The sequence below is a fragment of the Polypterus senegalus genome, chromosome 10, assembly GCF_016835505.1.
Source record: "Polypterus senegalus isolate Bchr_013 chromosome 10, ASM1683550v1, whole genome shotgun sequence".
In the NCBI taxonomy this organism is placed as follows: domain Eukaryota; kingdom Metazoa; phylum Chordata; class Cladistia; order Polypteriformes; family Polypteridae; genus Polypterus; species Polypterus senegalus.
Window position 1 is genome coordinate 21427469 of NC_053163.1, and position 21722 is coordinate 21449190.

At 40.2% G+C, this 21722-nt stretch overlaps 1 protein-coding gene across 2 annotated transcripts; it reads left to right on the forward strand.

Moving 5' to 3' along the window:
• Positions 1–2297: 2297 nt before the first annotated feature.
• Positions 2298–20001, forward strand: kctd17 (potassium channel tetramerization domain containing 17). 2 transcript variants are annotated; one of them, XM_039765466.1, is made up of 7 exons: positions 2298–2646; positions 8307–8415; positions 11802–11893; positions 12029–12124; positions 14665–14790; positions 15307–15427; positions 18933–20001. In XM_039765466.1, exons 1-6 carry the CDS (start codon positions 2326–2328, stop codon positions 15379–15381), a joined length of 819 nt encoding a protein of 272 aa, XP_039621400.1. In that variant the 5' UTR covers positions 2298–2325; the 3' UTR covers positions 15382–15427; positions 18933–20001. The 2 variants fall into 2 exon arrangements, with proteins under 2 accessions (XP_039621400.1, XP_039621401.1); XM_039765467.1 differs by lacking the exon at positions 15307–15427.
• Positions 20002–21722: the final 1721 nt, after the last annotated feature.

The window sequence follows — 21722 nt, forward strand, 5'->3', positions numbered from 1 at the left end:
TATTTTACAATAATATTTACAAATTTGTGCTCGCATGCACCCCCAGTGCCTCCAGCACCATTCCCCCAAATGTCCAGGCCACACAAGTCTAATGCCTTTCTCCTGACCGCCTCCCGTCCTCTCTCCAGTTCTGTCCTCTTCCACCCGACATCCACTGCTGACTGGAGGGAGACGGCCCCTTATATGGGAACCCGGATGGGCTCCAGCTGCTTCCCGGCAATCAGTCATAGCCACACCCCAGTGTGGCGGAAGTGCCAGCTGCGCACCCGGAAGCCGTCCAGGTGTCCCCTGTCGTCTTCCCCCCAGCACTTCCTGGTGTGGCGGAAGTGCTGGGCTCCAGGGATATGCAGGCATTGGGGTGCTGCCTGGCGGTGGCCACGGGTGCCTACAGGGCTGGGCTTCCAAGCCCTTTACCCGAGGCCCCCTACATAACCAGGACGGATGCCCCCTCACGGTCTGGAGGAGGCACAAGCCCTCCTCTGTTCCTCCTGGGCGTCCCGGCTGGGGACCACAATATATATATATATATATACAGTATATATATATATATATATATATATATATATATTTTTTTTTTTTTTTTTAAACACGCCAATGTTAAATTTACAACATGTTTCTTGATAACAAGCCAGAAGTTAGCTACTTTTACACAGTTACAAGTATTCAGATGGTTATTTTTTTGCAGATGCTTATTCACTTTATTTACACAGCTTGTTCAAACCAGTTACTTATTCAGATGCCTTTATTCATTTAATGTGTTTTAATTTAACTTAATGCATTCCTTTAATGCAGGAAGTGACATCCTTCACGTCTTCTATAACTCTGTGATGGTCAGCATGATTTTCTACGTTGTGGTGTACTGGGCCGGTAATTTCACTTCAAAAATGGCCCACCAAATCAACAAGCTAATAAAAAGGGGAAACGCTCTGGACCCCCTGGAGGTTGTAGCAATGGACAGAATTCAAACCAAACTGAGTGCCATCATGAACAATACTGCACATCCTGTCTCTGACACACGAACACTGAGGACTTTAAGCCAACTAATTATTCAGCAAAAGTGTGTCAAGAAATGCGACTGTGGCTCCTTTATACCAACAGCAAATTGCCTGCATAATGCCTCACTGGGACTAGGACAGCCAAGTCAGACGTTTTCTTTATTTTTAATTTAATTGCTTTATAGAACAGTCCAGTGTGTGTTCAGACCAAAGTGTGTGTATGTGTGCATGTGTAAGAGAGTGTGTGTGTATTTATTTATTCACTTACCTTTATTTCTATTTATGTACTTATTTATTTAAAGAGCCTCTGGAAAACCCTAATTTCCCCCTGGGGACAAATACAATTCTACCATATTTGTCTCAACCTTATTTGAAGTTGAGTTTTGCCCGGGCCGAAGTGGGTACATGGGACAAATTGACTGATAAAGTTGGCATCTGTCTTTGCTCAAAACTATGAAAAGGAGGGTGGTCCAATGGCATTTAACCCTTTACAATGCCCAATAAACATCCCAGTCATTAGATATGTGGGTGTGCCACCTTTGCCAGGCAATTTCACCCAGGTACCTATTTTAGGCCAGTCAAAACTTAACTGCATTTCAGCAGAGGCATCAGTCTTTTCCCAACACTCTAAAATTCAGGGTGGCCCTTTACAGTGTCCTTAAAAAAACAGTTAATCATGTTCATCAAATATGGGAATGTGCTCACTTTTCCAGTCAATTTCACCCAGGTAGCTGCACTGGACCAAACAAAACTCTACTGTCGTTAAACAAGGGCATCGGTCTTGAGTTAAAAACTGTGAAAATGAAGGGGACCAACATGACGTGACTCATTTCAGTCCGTGCAAGTCCAAAATAATGGAATATCGATTTTTTCGTATAATTTATCAATTTTGGTGATGCAAATTAATAACATGTACACGTTGCAGAATACCTTACTTATAACATTGAATAAGTAACTAGTTCGCACAAGTTGTGTTAATAAGCTGAAGTGAGTAAGTAGCTATGAATATCTAGTTAAGTTCAGGCCCGTTACGATTTGTAGCTCCATTCAACAGAACACGAAATCTGAAAACTAACACTCTGCTAGCATGAACAAACGAAAAATAATAAGCTTTAACCTGTCAGGATGAGGAAACAAGCTGATGCAGTACAAGGGGCTAAAACTCTATGGAAACGTGTTGTTCCTAGCTGTATTGCATGCTTTGAGACCGAGCAGTCTCCTTCGAAACCCAATGACGCACAGACACTAAAGACTTCATCTCCCAAAAGGCACTGCTCTCTTGAGAGATTTTTATTTCCGGGGTGGAGCCTGGAAGGAGGTGCCTACGAGAATGGCGGCGGAGGGCTGGCGGGAGACAGTGGCTCACGGGCAACTGCAGCTTGCTGCCTGCGCGCCATTTCAGCGGAACGGAGGCTCCTGCACCAGCGGCTGTAACAGCAACAATAACAACAACAATAATAACGGCGGAGGAGGCAGCATGTGCAACGGCGTTAGTAGCGGAGAGGGCTCCAGCGTCAGTACACGCGGTGGAAAGTGGGTGCGCTTGAATGTCGGGGGCACCGTTTTCCTCACTACCCGGCAGACCCTTTGCAAGGAGCAGACCTCGTTCTTGTACCGGCTTTGCCAGCAGCAGGACCTTCAGTCGGACACGGTGCGTTTGCAGAGTCGAAGGTTGTTTCGTTTGCCTGCATCTATTTGTAATTGATTAGCTAATGTACTATGTGTCCATTTGTTAAGGAATGAGATCTGAATGTGACCGCTTGTCAGGTGGGTGGGAGGTTTGGAGGCTGGGTGTGGGTGTGGTGTGTGTGTGTGTGTGTGTGTGTGTGTGTGTGTGTGTGTGTGTGTGTGTGTGTGTGTGTGTGTGTGTGTAAGCGCGCTCGCTGTCATTTGACCGCAGGGCAGGCTTTTCTTGTTTACTCACAATTTAATTTGTTAAGAGGCAGGCAACTTCACGGAGTAAAAGCGAGTGCCCTGGCAAGCGGAATTATGCATTGAGTTTCCCAGGCATGAACCGTAGCTGCGCGATGTGTCAAAAAGGAAGGGGGTATTCAGTTTGGGATCGATTTATTGAATGCTGGAGGTCCTCTGTTACAAGTGGCGGGGTCTGGTGGTAAATGATGTGTCTTAGTCTAATGGGGACTTTTTACACTGTTGTGCGGAAGTGTGTTGATGATGATGATGATGATGGTGGTGGTGATGATCATTGTTGTATGTCTGCCTGATAAGAAAGAGAGATTGAGAATCGCCTCTTTTTGTGATGCAGAATTAGTTTGTGCCCCTCTGTCTAGCAGAATACCACACACAAAGAAACCTCCAGGCTAACTTCAGAAAATGAAGATTTGGTTACTTATATGCAATGCTGCTTTTTGTCAACACAGGCATCCAGGTTTAACTTAAAATTATTTTTTTCTGCGTTATCCACTTCTTTCTTTATATATAATACACCACCACAGCTGTTTGTTTGTCTGTCCAGGATTTTAAATCACGTGTAGCTCCCAAACCATTTGACCTGAAATTTGGTACACATATACTACCTGACATCTAGTATCTGCTTTCGGGTGAAGATTGACCTCCAAGGTTATTCCTCTTTTTATTTTATTGTAGAAGTAACTCTCAGCAGCGGACATCAGGGTGGCCATGTGGCGAATGCATACGGGCGCCGTTCTCATTCCCTACCACCTTTTCCGTCACTTTCCCTACCTCTTCATATCTTAAATCATTCTTGAGGCAGATTGAAGGCTTAAGTGAAAAATTAAAGAAAACATACTAAGTAATTGCAACAGAAACACTGACTTAATCAGTTTTAATGCAAAATGTTGACGGAAGAAGAGAAGAAGCGGGTTGCTAGGGTGGAGAAAAGAAGAGCTGCTCAGGAAGCAGTAAGTCCATCAACCTTTGAGCAAACGAATGTTAAACATACAGAGAAAGAGGATGAAAAGTAGGAATGGTCATGTCAAATGTATTCACTGAATGTTATCGTGCAGTGCGCCATTACTGGTCCTTTATAATGAATCTGGTAAAAGTATTTTGACCTTCCCAACCGCAGCAAAGATCTAATTTAGGATGAATGATATTATGCACTTTCTAAAGAGTAAATCCAAAAGAGCACTGCACATAACCTGCAATATGATTATTTTTTATTTATTTAGCAAAGACCTTTATCCAAGGTGATAATACATATTTAGAAGGTACAAACAACAGAGAAAAACATTACCAAAAAAAAAAAAAGCACACGGGAGTAGAACTTCTACTATATAATTTTACTGGCAGCTAGAATAAAGGAAACCTCAATATCATAAACTCTTTTATCAGTACAACAGCAGTTATCCTGCATAAGAGACACTATGCAGTTTCCAAAATATTTAAGGAAATCAACATTAATACCACTGACAGTTGAAGTGAATAACATTGATCATGTAGTTGAGACAGCACCTGTCATTATATTAGGTAGGAAGTGAACAGACAGTTCTTGATGCTTTGGAAGCAGGAAAAACCGGAACACATAAGGATCTTAGTGACTTTGGCAAGAACCAAATCGTGATGAATAGATGACTGGGGCTGAGCATCTCCAAAGTGACATGTCAGGTGGGGTGTCCCCAGTATGGAGAGGTTTGAATCTACCAAAAGTGGTCCAAGGAAGTATAACCAGTGAGCTGCTGACAGGGTCATGACATTTAAAAGGGTCATTGATGTGCGTGGGGAGCAAAGGCTAGCCCGTCTGGTCTAATCCACAGAAGAACTAGTCTAGAGCAAATTGCTGAAAAATGTAATGCTTGCCATGAGCGAAAGTGGCCAAACACACACTATAGTGGGCATGAGGGCATCAGAACTGGACCATTGAGCAATGGAAGAGGGTTTTCTATTTGTTCATGTGGACGGCCGGATGTGTGTGCGTTGTTTACCTGGGGAGAAGGTGGCAATAGGATGCACTGTGGGAAGAAAGCAAGCTGGATGGAGGCAGTGCGATGCCATTTTCTGCTGGGAAACCTTGAGTCATGGCATTCATATGGATGTTACTTTGATACATACCACCTACTATTGCAGACCACGTACACCCCATCATGGCAATGGTCTTCCCTGCTGGCAATGGCCTCTTTCAGCAGATAACGAGCCCCACCATTTTGCAAAAATTGTTCAGATATGATTTGAGGAGCATGACCAAGAGTTCATGATGTTGTCTTGTAGGGCTGCAACTAATGATTATTTTGGTAGTTGTCTAATCGTTCAATTTAGTTTTTGATTAATCATGAGTATTTCATGCCTGACTATTTTGATGCCTGCGACCTGTGGTTGCACATCCTGTTCTGGTCTTACCTCATCTGCTCACGTCTGTCAACCTGTGAATGTCACCCTGATGTCTCTGCATTAACACGATTAAAATTAATAATAATCAAATTAAAATAGCCAGTGAAACATATGAATTTGAAAATAATCAGATGTTTTTATATCAGTAGCACAATAAAAATAAAATATATTAAGCAATACAAACTAAAGTACACATAGTCTTTAAACAAAAAAAGTGCATTTACCTTAACCAAAAAATACATCGTTAAAACTGAAACGTTTTTCATATTTTAGTAATAAATGACAAAATGCAGACAAACTATATAATGTGTACAGCCTGAAGTGCAAATATCAAATAAACACTTTCACACAAGGTTCAATCAAGGATGATACAATAGCTTCCGTGGTGCAGCGGTAGGAATTGCTGACTTACAATCAAGAGTCCCCCGTTCAATCCTGACTGCCTCGTATATTTGCCGTTTTGAGTAGTGAGTTGCTCTTATTGTTAACATTTTACAATAAAAGCATACATTTGATTTGCATCTGTAACAGCCGCTGTAAATGTATAGTACTTGTCAAAGGTACGTTTTTTTTTCTCACTTTTGTTCTCTCAGTCGCAATCACGACACATACTACCGCCCTCCCCACTCGGGGATCTGACGCTTTTTATCTGAAACTGGGAATAACTGTAGATGTGAGTGGTGTCTTGAGACAGTCGAACTGGAACTTCTCTGATCTGGATGGATAAAAGCTGACACACAAACACTGGCAAATCTGCCTTGTTCGTACTTCATTGTCACTTGATTTTTTTTTTTTTTATTCAGTTTTATTGAGTGTTTCTGCTTACGCTGAATTAGTATGCGTCTTATGGCTTGTGATGTCAAAGCCGCACTGATAAAAAAAACAGAGACATAGGTATATATGATATTTGGAATTATTCATTTGATTACCTTATAGTATATTTCGGAAAGCATTGTGGCACAGATGCAACAGTGACCGCATTAACCCACCCCACTCCCTGATCTTGCCCAATCTGGGCAAAGGACTCCAGGACAAAATGTTCCTCTGCAAGGTGAGCCATGAACGCTCTTCTTTTGTCAGTGGACCCCGTACATGCCTTGCACAGTACATGTGCTTTGATCACCGCCAGGTCAAGCTTGTTATAGCACAAGCATCCGGCCACCTGCGTGCTCGTACTAGCACTGAATAAGCTCACAAATATAGAGACAAATATATGTGACACTTTGAAGAAATAATTGTATGACCTGAATAGTACCAATCAGAAAACATCACCGCACTAATGCAATATTATTTAAAAACGAACAGATCAGGTGTAAATTTGTTACTTGTAAAAGTTAGCTTTTTTCACTTTTATTTTCTCAGTCTCGTTCACGCTCTCCCTCCTCTCCTGATCTGACCCTAACTAACTAACTAACAGTGCCAGCATAAATTGTCAAGAGACGGCGGCATCACAGCTCCAGGATGCTTGCGTTTCAGATGCTCATGCATCGCGGTGGTGCTGCCATGAAAAGGACGCTCCGCTCTGCATAATCTGCATTCTATTTTTTTCTTTTTCTGTGCTCCCAACACTTTAGAAAGTTTCTGTCTCAGTTTTTTTCCATCTCCTTCCCCCTCCTCTATCCGACTTGCCATTGCAACCACGTTTATTTTCCTCTACATTCTTCTTCTCCTCAGATGTTCTTCTTCGTTGATAGGACTGCGTGCAGTCTTGACAAACAATAACAAATGATACTGCCCCCCCAGACGTTCATGTAGTGCATTGCAGTTACAAAAACCAATGTGGTTCTTTGTGACTGGAGCCTCTATTGAAGGTTCTGTTTATGACGCGTCGACGATTTTTTGTAGTCGATTACGTCGACTAATCGTTTGCAGCCCTATTGTCTTGGCTTCCAAACTCGCCAGATCTCAATCTGATCGAGTATCTGTGGATTGTGCTTTAGAAACAAATCCGATTCATGAAGTCCCCGCCTCACACATTACAGGAGTTAAAGAATCTGCTGCTGATGTCTTGGTGCCAAATACCACAGGACACCTTCAGGGGTCTTTTCGAGTCTATGCCTCAATAGATCAGAGGTTACACAATGTTAAGCTTTAATGTTGTGGCTGATTGATGTATACTGTTACATATTTTGCACGTACAAGATGACTCATTTATAGATGATTTTTTTTAAATGGTTTTATGTGAGAAGATATTTGAGTTGTATTTCAAAGATGTCACATGAGAGAGCCACAGAATCTGCAATCAGCATAATATAAATTTTGTAACAACCATTCCAACACAACTAAAGTCAACAAAATAAATTATTCAAACAAATATAACCCAGTTGTTGAGGTATATCATACTTAATGTTTTTTTTTTATTAGAGCAGATTTAACCTTCACATTGTGAAGTAGAAATTAGTTCATATGAATGGTGAAGATGGCAAAGAGGTAACGAGAGACAAACTCAACCCAAAACATTGTAATTTTTAAGAGACTCGTTTTCTTAATTAGCTCTTCAAACTCCGATTCCCTGCTCTCTCTTTGTCTAACAAACAATAGTATGAATCTGTTCTTCTCCACCAGAATCACAGAACCTTGTCTTCAGTACAAAGTCTCTAATTTGCTTGAACTCGCTTCAGTTTCGTTCACTACTCTCATGTTTCTGAAATTTTATTTAGCAGCATTTTAGCAAAAAGTATATTTTTTTAGACTTTGAGAACATATAACTGGATAACTGACATGTGGATTATGTGACAGTTTTTCGTGGAGATAATAATATTGTTTGCTGCTGTTCTGCTGGTCCATTGTATCTGAAAGTCTCCCTTTTAATGCATGAAAACATGAGATCATTACAGACAACACAGGATAAGGAACAAATAAAAAACATTTGGGTGGAGTATTTGTTTAATATCCTTATTTAAGTGAATCCTTTCATGAACTTTTTACGCCTTTTTATATTTTATACTACTATTAAAAAGTCAAAGTATTCATTTACAAAAAATTATCTCTTGTCTTGTGCAGGATGAAACTGGAGCCTATGTCATAGATAGAGATCCAACTTACTTTGGCCCAATCTTAAATTATCTGCGCCATGGAAAATTGGTCTTCAACAAGAAACTTGCAGAAGAGGGTGAGACTTCTAAAAGCTGAATTTAAAGAAACTAATTTTGACAAGTGCAAGACCTTGTAATGGCTTTAAGTGTGCACACATTCCTTAAAAATGGAAGCTGCTCCAAATTTGTAAAGAAATTTTGTATGATTTGTAAAACTGTACAGTGTAAAATCAGCTTCAGTGAGAGTGAAATGCTTTTTCTTCACAATTTATGGGTAGCTTAAGCTCTTCGTCTTGATGTGTTTTTTGAGAGTCTATCACATTATTAAACCTCTAGATCAGGAGTGGCCAACTTCAATCCTGGAAAGGCGCTGTGGCTATAGGTTTTTATTCCAACCCAGTTGCTAAATTAGAAGCCTGTCCTCGCCAATAACAGATCTTATTTTATTTCATGGCTTGTTAGTTTTTTAACGTAACCATGTCAGTTCATTCAAAATGCACTGGTGAGGCCTCATCTGGAGTACTGGGTGCAGTTTGGGTCTCTAGGCTACAAAAAGGACACAGCAGCACTAGAAAAAGGTCCAGAGAGGAGCGATTAGGCTGATTCAGGGCTACAGAGGATGAATTATGAAGAAAGATTAAAAGAGCTGAGCCATTACAGTTTAAGCAAAAGAAGATTTAAGAGATGACATCATTGAAGTGTTTAAAATTATGAAGGGAATTAGTCCAGTGGATTGAGACTGTTATTTTAAAATGAGTTTATCAATAACACAGGGACACAGTTGGAAACTTGTTAAGGGTAAACTTCACACAAACATTAGGAAGTTTTCCTTTACATAAAGAACAATAGACACTTGTTATAAGCTACCAAGTAGTGTGGTAGACAGTAAGACTTTAGGGACTTTCATAACTCGACTTGATGTTTTTTTGGAAGAAATAAGTGGGTAGGACTGGCAAGCTTTGTTGGGCTGAATGGCCTGTTCTCGTTTTTCTAATGTTCTATTCTTAAATCATAGACTTTTTTATTTCCCTCTCTAATGATACATGTATCATCCTTGTGACTCGAAGCCTAAAATGGACAAGTAATTTTCAGTTCTATACTTTCTCTTCAACTTCCTTCTGAGTACTTAATTAAATCAAATATTGAATGATGAACACACACGGGTGGAAATTGACACAAGCTAGATGTCAAACTGATGGTTACTTTGTCATTTGCCTCTTATTGCTAATAAAGAGCAGTTAAAACAATGGATGGAGACCGTTAAGACTAAAATAAGAAATGAAGGATTCAAAATCTTAACAAGCAAGACAACTAAAATGAAGCAAAAAATGTCACATGAGCAACAAGTGCTTCATCAGCCATAAATGACTTCTCATGAAGCAATTTGGTTGGAACAAAAACCTGAAGACAATTCAACCCTCCAGGAGTGATGTTGCTCAGCCTTGATTTAAAACAGTACTGTGGAGTCGGTAGATAAATCCTTCAAATCCGACTCCTTAGTTTCCGGAACTTCTGACTCCGACCCTGACTCCTCAGTATTTAATATGCTAATGTATTTTCCATGTTGATTGAAGGAAGACAACATACATGTCATTTAACAACAGAACTACTGTTTAAGAAGGTGACTCTCTACCATATTGGCCAGTTTAAACAAAAGACAAGATCCCCTGAACACACATCAGGCCATAGCACATACAGTACCTCCATCTGCATCATTACACTTGGTTACACTCAAATTAACTTGTTAAACACATTATATCTGAAATAAAATGAAAACACTTTTTGTAATGTACTATAAGAATAAAACTGCTCCATATCATTTTCCCAATGTGCAATATAGACACATTAAGTCAGCCAGTGCAATTTGTATATATAACAAGTGCAATTTGTATATTTTGTAAAGTAATTTTTTTTTATTTTATTAATTTTATTGCAATCCATACAAAGCAATCAAGTTTTTACAAAAAGAAAAATTGAGTTAAGAACAGATCGATCCCCACCCCTGTAAAGTACTTTTATTACTATTAGGTTTGTTATTATTTTCTCTCTTCTTGTCTTTTTAACTCTTATGCCTCACACTGAGTTGACTGCACCTTCAATTTTGTTGTTCCTTTGTAAAAGTGATAATGACAATAAATATCTATCTATCTATCTATCTATCTATCTATCTATCTATCAATCAATCATCCAGATTACAATATGTGAATGTCTGGTTGTATAATAGCTCAGCTGAACTTCACACTAGTAGTAACACAACTATGCACTGGGCTTTATTCTTACATCAGAGAAGTACTTAATTATGACTATTGTTTGTGAAATGGTACATTTGAACTTGCTGTCTCTTTTTTTCATTACAATTTAAATTTATTAGGAGGCGGAGTCAGTACATTTTTGCAGACTCCGACCCTGACTCCAGTTACCTAAAATTGTCTCCGACTCCACAGCCCTAATTTAAAGGGTCTCCATTTTAAATAGCAAATAAATTAAGTGAAGCTAATTGGTAGCAAAAACAAGTTGCTAATTAAGAAAATAGAATGAAAACCTGCAGCCACTGTGACTCTCCAGGATTGGAGTTGCTCGCCCCTGCTGTAGATCTTGATCTTGATTAATATAAGCGCCTGTTGAACTGTGTTCCAATTATTCACTGATTCTTCTGAGTTTTATAATTTGAATGATGAAAACACTACCATCAGCTGTAACATTTTCTTTTATATTTACATTCTAGCTGCTACTTTTGAACATTTAGCACTCACATTTAGTTACTCACATCTAAGTTCTTCATGCATTTGGAATATAATACCAGCAACTCGGGTACAAGTTTGGGTTCAGCTCTGACTGGTTCAGTGTTTGAAAAGAATGAGCTAAACAGCATGTGGTGCTGTAATAACAAGTTGTCATACTGAGGTCACTTCTAGTTCACAGTCTAATTGTTGCCATCTTCTTTTATTAATATACTATGGAATTTTATGGAGATCGTAAACCTGACAGTTTATGTTCTGGTGAAATGAACATTCTCTTTAACAAAGAACTGTTACTTCACTATTTTCATTTATTTGAATCCACATCTTCTTGAATGGGTTGCAGAGTCACAGAACTAATCTTGATGGAACCAGACACAAGGCCAGAGCCAGCTTTGAACAGAGTGTCAGTTAAGCACAGGGAATGCATATGCCCACATTCACCTGAACCGGGCAAAATTACAATTAGTAAGAAATGTGCCAGTTTAGGAAATGCTACAGGAAACTACAGTAAACAGTGGATAGGTGGAGGCTTTGAGAACTAAGTGTCGGGAATCAGATCTAGGTCTCTGGCATTCTGCAACAACAATTCAAGCTGTTAACTGTATGCAGCCCCATTTTGTTTTTAATTACGGAGGAAAGGTCACTGTAATTGCATTCACTTTCTGCTCTGTTTGAATTTTAGTTGTAGTTTTGAGCACAGCACATTTTGTTACATTTTTCAGGAGTTTTGGAGGAAGCTGAGTTTTACAACATTACTCCATTAATAAAACTAATAAAGGAGAGGATTCTTGAGAGAGACTGCAAAGCAGCACAGGTATGCATGGCGTCCGGAGTATATCAAGTATAACAAAATTACCTTTATATACATATATATATATATATATATATATATATATATATATATAGAAGTGTTTTATATTTAAACTTGTATTGTTCCTCCTTCACGAAGATCCCACCCAAGCATGTATACCGGGTTCTGCAGTGCCAAGAAGAGGAGCTTACCCAGATGGTGTCAACAATGTCAGATGGGTGGAAGTTTGAACAGGTAGGACCACCTCATTCAGAAGATTGCATTATGTCGTGTACTGAATATTTTGGATAAGAGGTGTGTTTATAGGTCGACTGGGCACACTTAGCTGATGCAGAACTATGGAACAGAGTTTATATGTACCAGTCCTGGGTGTGTTATGACTATTGATTTTAGAGAATCTCAAGATGGAGAGAGTGAAGCTCCTGTTTTTGAGTCATATTCTCCTACTTTATTGCCTAATCTTTCTATTCTAATTTTAAAGGCCTCCTTATTTAAGTTAGAAAGGCTTTCAAGAATTATGTCTTGTATGTTTGACAGCTGACCTGTTTGCACATCTTCGTATATAATACTCTGCCATGGCTGTCTGTTTGTCTATCCAGGATTTTAAATCACCTGTAGCTCGCAAACCGTTTGACCTATTGACCTGAAATTTGGCCCACATATACTACATGACATCTACTATCTGCTTTCGGAGTGATGATTTTGTCACTCATTTTATTTTATTTTAGAATCAACTCTCAGCAGTGCAGCAGGGCGGTGCAAGCCTACCGGCGCCGTTCTCATCCCTAACACCTTCACCATCACTTTCTCTACCTCTTCATATCTTAAATCAGTCTTGAGGAAGATTGAACACTTAAGTGAAACATTAGGAAAAAACGTACTAAGTAATTTCAACACAAAAAGTGACAGTCAGTTTTAACGCAAAAAGATGCCAACGAAAAAAGAGGAAAAGCAGGCCTCTACGGTGGAGACAAGAAGAGCTGCTCAGGAAGCAGTAAGTGCATCAACCTCTGAGCAAACGAATGCTAAATGTACAGAGAAAGACTGCGAGAACTATAAGTCAAGTGTATTCACTGCACGTTATTGTGCAGTGTGCCATTACTGGTATAATATAAAACTGATTCATTTTTCTCTCTTTCTAGAATTCCTCATATGAATGTGCAGATTCTCTGCAGCTACTTTGTTAGAGTGATTATGAACCCATGGGTAGTTTGTACTTAACCAGTGCACCTTGAACAATAACAAACTATTTGTCACAAATGTATTTTGAATCTGAGTTTTACTGTAATGTTAATGTTCCTATAGATGTAATTGACATTTCCTGTAAGAGGGCCAAGTACAAACAGAACTGCATCCTCTGCACTGCTGAAGAGTTTTTATCAAAATGCCAAAGACCAGCCAGACTGATTAAGTCTAATAGCATTTAAAGCTTCTGCGTTTAATTTCTTTGTTGGTGTGGCAGCACAAGCTTACAGACATTGTTCCTTTACTGTTGCTGTGGCAAAAATCTTTATAGGATTGGTGCACGTTAATCATTTTTGCATTATGATTGGAAGTTTATTCTTTCTTTTTATTTTTGTAAACCAATTTACAAAACATGAATGTGTTCTGGATGTAATTGGCAATAAGTTCCAACCAACTATAATCCAACCCGCTATATCCTAACTACAGGGTCAAGGGGGTCTGCTGGGGCCAATCCCAGCCAACACAGGGCGCAAGGAAGGAAACAAACCCCGAGCAGGGCACATACACACACCCACACCCACACACCAAGAAGACACTAGGGACAATTTAGGATCACCAGTGCACTTAACCTTCATGTCTTTGGACTGTGGGAGGAAACCCACGCAGACACGGGGAGAACATGCAAACTCCCCGCAGAGAGGACCCGGGAAGCGAACCTGGGTCTCCTAACTGCGAGGCAACAGCGCTGTTCATAAATCCAATACATTATATTGAAATTTGAACTTAGAAGAACGTAAGATTCAGCTGTCAGGCTGTCTCTACCTTTGTTTCAGTTTTAAGGGTTTCATGCTCTTTGACATGAAAGCAAAAAAAACATAATCCACAAAATGGAGAATGCTTAATGAAATCAGTAGACATTTGTTGTATTTAAAAGTTTTCATTTGGAGTTTGTGCATCATATAATCATATGATCATTTGAATGCCATTGTTTGGATCGTGCTCAGGGGCCTTTTGTTTTTTAATTTTTAAATTGTATGTTTTGTTAGTAGTTGTCATGGTGACACAGTATTTTCTCTCCCATCTCCAGAGCCTTGGGTTTCAATGCCTCTCAGACCCTCTTTGTGAAGTCTGAATATTACATAGTTGTCTCTCGATGCTACAGGTTTCCTCCCATGCTCTGTAGTATGAGGGTGTTGTACCTTGTTAGCCATTATGAATGTAGTGAGAAGTCAAGAAAAATTACACCTTTTTTGGCTAACTAAAAAGATTACAATATGCAAGCTTCCCATACTCAAAAGATGTGCAAGTGAATTAGATTGGCAACACTAAAGTGACCCTGTAAGAGTGTGGGTATTGTAGCAAGTATACCGCACAGCGGGCTGGCATCCCACTTGAGATTAATTTTGCCACATGTTCCAAGCCAGTATGATGGGCTTCAGCTTTTAGCAACATTGTACAGAGCATTGTACAGCAATTTCAAAACATTTTCCAAATAAAATTTAGAACTGTGAATCACACTGTATGCATTTTGTTATAACAGCGTCTTTTATTAAGCATGCATATGTTCATTTTGTCCTTGTTATTTTCAGATGGTGAACGTGGGCTCCTCCTATAGCTACGGCACAGAGGACCAGGCTGAATTCCTTTGTGTGGTTTCCAAGGAGCTCCAGAGCGCAGCAGGTGGAGCTGGCTGTGAGCTTAGTCAGAAAACTAAGGTAGCTTGGCATTAACCATCTAGTGCACTATTATCATGGCATCACATATCATTTTTCTTTGTTTTTTTTTTTAACAGATCTGATTTTACCTTCATTCCTAATAGGAATACAAGAGTATCAGTAACATTAATCGTATTTCTTTTCTCATCTGTCTCTTTGGCATTATTCATCCCAAAGTTGATTATCTGTCTTTCTCTTTGCTTTCATTATAGAACAGTGTTAGAGACAGGGCAGAAACAATAGTAAAAAAAAAAAGTTGTTATATTAAGAAGTTCTGATATGCTTTCTGTACATAGCAAGAGATGAATGATATTTCAGATGTTTTAGCTGCAACGATTACGTGCGTGAATGTACTGTATTCCTGCTCTATCAGAATATGCAAAGGATATGCAATTTTCTCTTTTGTCTCTGCGTTTCGCACATTTTATAGGCATTATTGCAGACAAACACTGTGTTGGTTTTTTTTTTTTTTCTATTTATTTATTTTTTATTTTTCGTTGGTTTCTGGGTGGCCAGCATCCTGAGATGCAGGAGGACACTGACAAGGAGGAAACAGAGCCACAAGAAGCTGAAGCAAATGGCTGGAATTAAAGATATTATAATAAAAAAAAAAGTCTAATTAAAATTCAAGATAATGGTGAGAGTTTTAGTTGATACAGTGATGTTATTAGTGGCTTTTGGGGTAATGTGCTTGTTTCTTGACGCTATATAGAGCACCTCATAGACTGCTGATGTGTTCCTATCAATTTTTTTTTTTTTTAAACTTGCCTCTAAATCCGTGGTTCCCAAACTCGGTCCTGGGGGACCCCCTTTGGCTGCAGGTTTTTGTTCCAACCAACTTCTGTTTCCCATTGGACTCTTAGCCTCATTAAGTGAGTCCTTATTTCCCAGTTTCTGTGTTTTGGAGTCAATGTAAAAATTACAAAACTAAGCTAGGTAGATTTTTATTAAACTATAATAAGCAGTTATATGGGGAACAGTATTTTCAACCTGATTTTCATTCTCCTTTACCAAGTGTTCTGGTTGTTTCATTGATTATTTACTAATTACCGAGTCTGACACTGAAGTCGTTGCAGCTTTCATCATCCCGGGTGTCTGCTTTGCTAGTGTCACTGTTGGGGTTAAATGAAGGGAGAAAACTACACATGAAAAGGGCAAAACAATAGGAAAAGAACAAAAGAGAGTTAAGCATTTACAGCTTTAGAAAGTAGTACTAGGATGTTCTACTGCATTAGCCATTATGAATTGTAGTGAGAAGTCAAGAAAAAGGACTCCTTTTATTGGCTAACTAAAAAGATTACAATATGCAAGTGTTTTGAGGCAACTCAAGGGCCTGAGCTGCCTCAAGAGCTTGCACATTGTAATCGTTTTAGTTAATCAATAAAAGGTCATCATTTTGCTTGACTTCTCACTACTGTTTTTGATTAAATACAAGTCAAACTAAGCTTACAAATCCCTCCCGTTTGTCCCTATTAGAATGTTCCTTTTTTTTTTTTGAAATTGGGGATGTAGAGTATCTCACAAAAGTGAGTACACCCCTCACATTTTTGTAAATATTTCATTATATCTTTTCATGGGACAACACTGAAGATATGACATTTTGATACAATGTAAAGTAGTCCGTGTACAGCTTGTATAGCATTGTAAATTTGCTGTCCCTTCAAAATAACTCAACACACAACCATTAATGCCTAAACCGCAGGCAACAGAAGTGAGTACATCCCTAAGTGAAAAATGTCCAAATTGTGCCCAAAGTGTCAATATTTTGCGTGGCCACCATTATTTTCCAGCACTGCCTTAACTCTCTTGGGCATGGAGTTCACTAGAACTTCACAGGTTGCCACTGGAATCCTTTCCCACTCCTCCATGACGACATCACAGAGCTGGTGGATGTTAGAGACCTTGCGCTCCTCCAACTTCCATTTGAGGATGCCCCATAGATGCTCAATAGGGTTTAGGTATGGAGACATGCTTGGTCAGTCCAGCACCTTTACCCTCAGTTTCTTTAGCAAGGCAGTGGTCTTCCTGGAGGTGTGTTTGGGGTCGTTATCATGTTGGAATACTGCCCTGCGGCCCAGTTTCCAAAGGGGATCATGGTCTGCTTCATTATGTCACAGTACATGTTGGCATTCATGGTTCCCTCCATGAACTTTAACTCCCCAGTGCCGGCAGCACTCTTGCAGCCCCAAAACATGACACTCCCACCACCATGCTTGACTGTAGCCAAGACATACTTATTTTTCTACTACTCACCTGGTTGCCACCACACATGCGTGACACCATCTGAACCAAATAAGTTTATCTTGGTCTCATCTGACCACAGGACATGGATCCAGTAATCCATGTCCTTAGTCTGCTTGTCTTCGGCAAACTGGTTGCAGGCTTTCTTGTGCATCATCTTTAAAAGAGGCTTCCTTCTGGGACGACAGCCATGCAGACCAATTTGATGCAGTGTGCGGCGTATTGTCTGGGCACTGACAGGCTGACCCCCCACCCCTTCAACCTCTACAGCAATGCTGGCAGCACTCATACGTCTCTTTTCAAAAGACAACCTCTGGATATGACACTGATCATGTGCACTCAACTTCTTTGGTCGACCATGGCGAGGCCTGTTCCAAGTGGAACCTGTCCTGTTAAACCGTTGTATGGGCTTGGCCACCATGCTGCAGCTCAGTTTCAGGGTGTTGGCAATCTTCTTATAGCTTAGGCCTTCTTTATGTAGACAGCAATTCCTTTTTTCAGATCCTCAGAGAGTTCTTTGCCATGAGGTGCCATGTTGACCAGTATGAGAGAGTGTGAGAGGGATAGCACTAAATTTAACACACCTGCTCCCCATTCACACCTGAGACCTTGTAATACTAACAAGTCACACTTCTTCAGGCAAGATGTAATCTTTCCTTATCATGATGCCTTACGGGATAAGATTTTCCTTTTTGCATTTCATTAAGGAGAAGATGTCGCTGTCCATGCGTGCCAGTTTCTTCCACCGAGTCTTCAATTCCATGTGGTAGTGGTACATTTTGGTGACTTGTATGTCTGCAGTACTAGGGTGTTGTACCGTGTTAGCCATTATGAATGTAGTGAGAAGTCAAGCAAAATAACACATTTTATTGGATAATTAAAAAGATTACAATATGCAAGTGTTTCGAGGCAACTCAGGCCCCTTCTTCAGGCAAGATGTATAACTATTAATCCTTTACTTAATAAACTTTTTATTTGTATTCTGTAATTGCCAAGGCACTAGATGTTAAACCATTAGGTTGCTGGTTTAAAATCCGACAATGATGCTGATTCAGTCACTTAACTTCCTGTACTTTGATTGTAATACTAGGGTGTTGTACCATGTTAGCCATTATAAATGAAATGAAAAATAAGAAAATTACACATTTTATTGGCTAACTAAAAATATTACAATATGCAATCTTTCGAGGCAACTCAGGCCCCTTCTTCAGGCTAGATATAATCTTTCCTTATCATGATGCCCTTTCGGGGTAAGATTTTCCTTTTTGCATTTAGTTAAGAAGAAGATGTTGCGTCCAGATTTTCCAGTTTCTTCCACCAGGTATTCAGTTCCACGTAGTAGCGGTACATTTCGGTGTCTTGTATGTCTGTAGCACTGGGGTGTTTTCCGGGTTAGCCATTACAATATGCAAGCTTTCGAGGGAACTCAGGCCCCTTATTTCTAAATGTCTTATAAATATAAAAAGCCTTCTGAATTCAGAATAAGAGAAGAGTAAAAAAGGCCAGCTAATTAAACGAGATCAGTTGTTATCGATTATTATCACGGATTGTGAATCTGGTTGGAACAAAAACCTGCAGCCATGGGGGGGGGTCCCCAGGACTGAGTTTGGTAGTCACTGCTCTAAATCCTTGATGCACCTTTCCTATTATTTGATCTTCAACACCCAGGCTGTCACAGTCGCCTTGTATCCTAAACTTATATTCTGATAGACAATGCACAGAATCTGCACAGATCTATCATTTTCCTTTCTGCTCTGCTTACCCCCTCTGTCTGGACTTTCGACATCCCACCCAATCCACCTCCACCTCCACCTCCCTTTTGAGTCTAACTGCCATATTAAAGTTATTTAACTTGCATTGTTATGTATTTCATTTCTTTTTTTTTTTTTATTTTTTGACAGCTTTTCCAAATTCATGGGTCCAGGATGTAGAAGATATTTTTGTTTGTGATTCCAAAGGATTACATGTCTTTTTTTTTATCTATTTATTTATTTAAAAGTCTGTTTTTTGTGCAATTTTCTGTCTGCCCAAGGAGGAGGGAGTTGATCGTCCATGACAGTTCAAAGCCAGGCATCAAACACAGCTTTGCGAGACCAATTCTGACTCATTTCTCACTAAGACATGATTGTAGAATTTGAAACATTTGCTTTGAGCCAAAAGGAGAACGCATCTCTATATTCTGATTGTGATGCTTATTGCAAAGGTAAACCAAACAAGAATTTAGTAATGGAGCGTCCTATGCAGCCAACACCAGCAAATTTTGCGAAGAACATTTAAAGGACGTTGCAAAGAATCTCATTAAACGTACACTTATTGTTTTTGAACGACTTGCACTTTATAAAAAGCAAAAATGCAAAAAAAAAAAACAAAACTATGTTCTGTTAATATATACTTGTGGTTGCTGCTGTGACAACTGCAGTTCTTTTTCTGAAAATGCTTTTTTGACATTTTAAAAGGAAGGTCAAATGCACTAGTCAGTGATTGAACAAATGTAGGGAGCTTTTTAAAAACCTGTTTTTTGGTGCAAGTCATTAACACTGAAAGGTTACCACGCATCTACTGTACCTGTACTTTGTTGCCAGGCTTACAGGCAAAAAACAAAGAAATTTTTAGCATTTTTTGTTTGGCTCTGATGAAGTTAGCAGTTATCGGAAGATATATGCATTAAGAAAAATGTATTATTTTCATTCCTGGTTAGTGTGTCTGTCTGCTTGCTATTTCAGCTCCACTCATGGGAACACTTTAACGTCCTTATGTACATTTCCTAAAGAGACTACCTCTTTTTTTATTCATCCTTTTTTTGGGATGAGTTAGGGTATCATCATTCTCTTAGGTTATGTTCAAGATTCTTCCTTTGGGAGCTTGCCTGGAGGTGCGTTCATTCTGTTTGTTTTTGGAAGTGAGCCGTTTCAATTTTCATAAACTGTGAATGAAGTTTTGACCATTAAAACTTTTGTTTTGTACCAGTAATGCTCTGTATGTATGTGCTTTAATCGCTGAATTGTTTGTAAGAACTCCAAAATAACTTCTTCATCTTTTAGGATTGTTCCTGCTTTGCACCTTGTGCTCCTGCTACACTGTGACCTTGCTTTAGGATGAAGCAGGTTTAGAAAATGGATGGATGGGCGGGCATATATTTTAGGCTTGTCCTAATTTCTGCTTTTTGACAGATGTACGCCGCTCCTAATCACAGCTTCCTTCATGACAGCAGAATTAGTGCCACCATAGAATGGGAACCCTCAAGCCAAGAGGTGCGTCTAACCAGCACACCTCTTCAGAAGTAGGGGACTGCTGTGTCCTGCATGATATGGCCAAGTTGACAGGCAGGGCCTTGTAACTTCCAGCATGTCTAGCAGAAGCAAGTCTGTGATTAATGAGTATGAACAGCGGAGACGGGACGTATCTAGTTACCTTAGAGAATATAGAGGTATGGATATTACTTCTGGACGGCACGGTGGCGCAGTGGTAACGCTGGAGTTAGGAGACCCGGGTTCGCTTCCCGGGTCCTCCCTGCATGGAGTTTGCATGTTCTCCCCGTGTCTGCGTGGGTTTCCTCCGGGCACTCTGGTTTCCTCCCACAGTCCAAAGACATGCCGGTTAGGTGGAATGGCAATTCTAAATTGGCCCGTGGGTGTGTTTGTGTGTGTCCTGTGGTGAGTTGGCACCCTGCCCAGGATTGGTTCCTGCCTTGTGCCCTGTGTTGGCTGGGATTGGCTCCAGCAGACCCCCGTGATCCTGTGTTCGGATTCAGCGGGTTGGAAAATGGATGGATGGATATTACTTCTAACAAATAATAACGCAAAGTTCAATTCTAGAATAATCTGGGATTAATGCAGGAGCAATGTTAAGTGGTCAGGTCAGATTGGGGAGCATGCACCGGTACAGCACATTGCCGCACCCACCACATGACAAAACAGCTCCGGATTCCAGTTGGTAACCCCCCAGGCAGACATGTCCAGTCCCTCCCCCCTGGCAATGACCCTCTATCTGCCTCAGCCAGGTATTACATAGGCATCCAGCTGCTCGGGCCCTCAACAGGGGCTCAACATGGAGTGCCCTGTGAGCTGGATCACCTTCGGGGAAACACACCACATGGTCGTAGTGCTGTAACTGACTCTCCCTCACAATGCAGATAAAGTGCCTCATTTGGGATTCAATGAGCAACACAAAGTCAAACCAGTGGTACCCAAGGATTCTCCTGAGAGACGCAGTACCAAAGGTGTCCAGTCTTCGTCTCAGGTCACTGGATAGCGTCCATGTTTTGCAACCATATAGCAAGACAGGAAGCACCAGGATTCTAAAGACTTGGACCTTCGTCCTTTTGCATAGATATCAGGAGTGCTACACACCCCTTTCCAGCGACCTCATGACCCATCCACCGACACCCCCAAACCCCCTCAACCCCCCATGCTCTCCCAATCCGTCTACTGACTTCATTGGAAGAGTCACTGCCAAGGTAAATAAACCTCTTGACGAGGTCAACATTCTCTCCACAGACAGACACACTGCTGATGGCCGTGCCCAAGAGGTCATTAAAGGCCTCGATCTTTGGTTTTTATCAGGACACTCACAAGCCCAGACACTCAGATTCCTCACTCAGTCTCTCAAGCGCCCTGATCAGAGCCTCCATTGACTCCACTAAGATCACAGCATCATCAGCAAAGTCAAGATCTGTTGCCCCATGGCCTTGC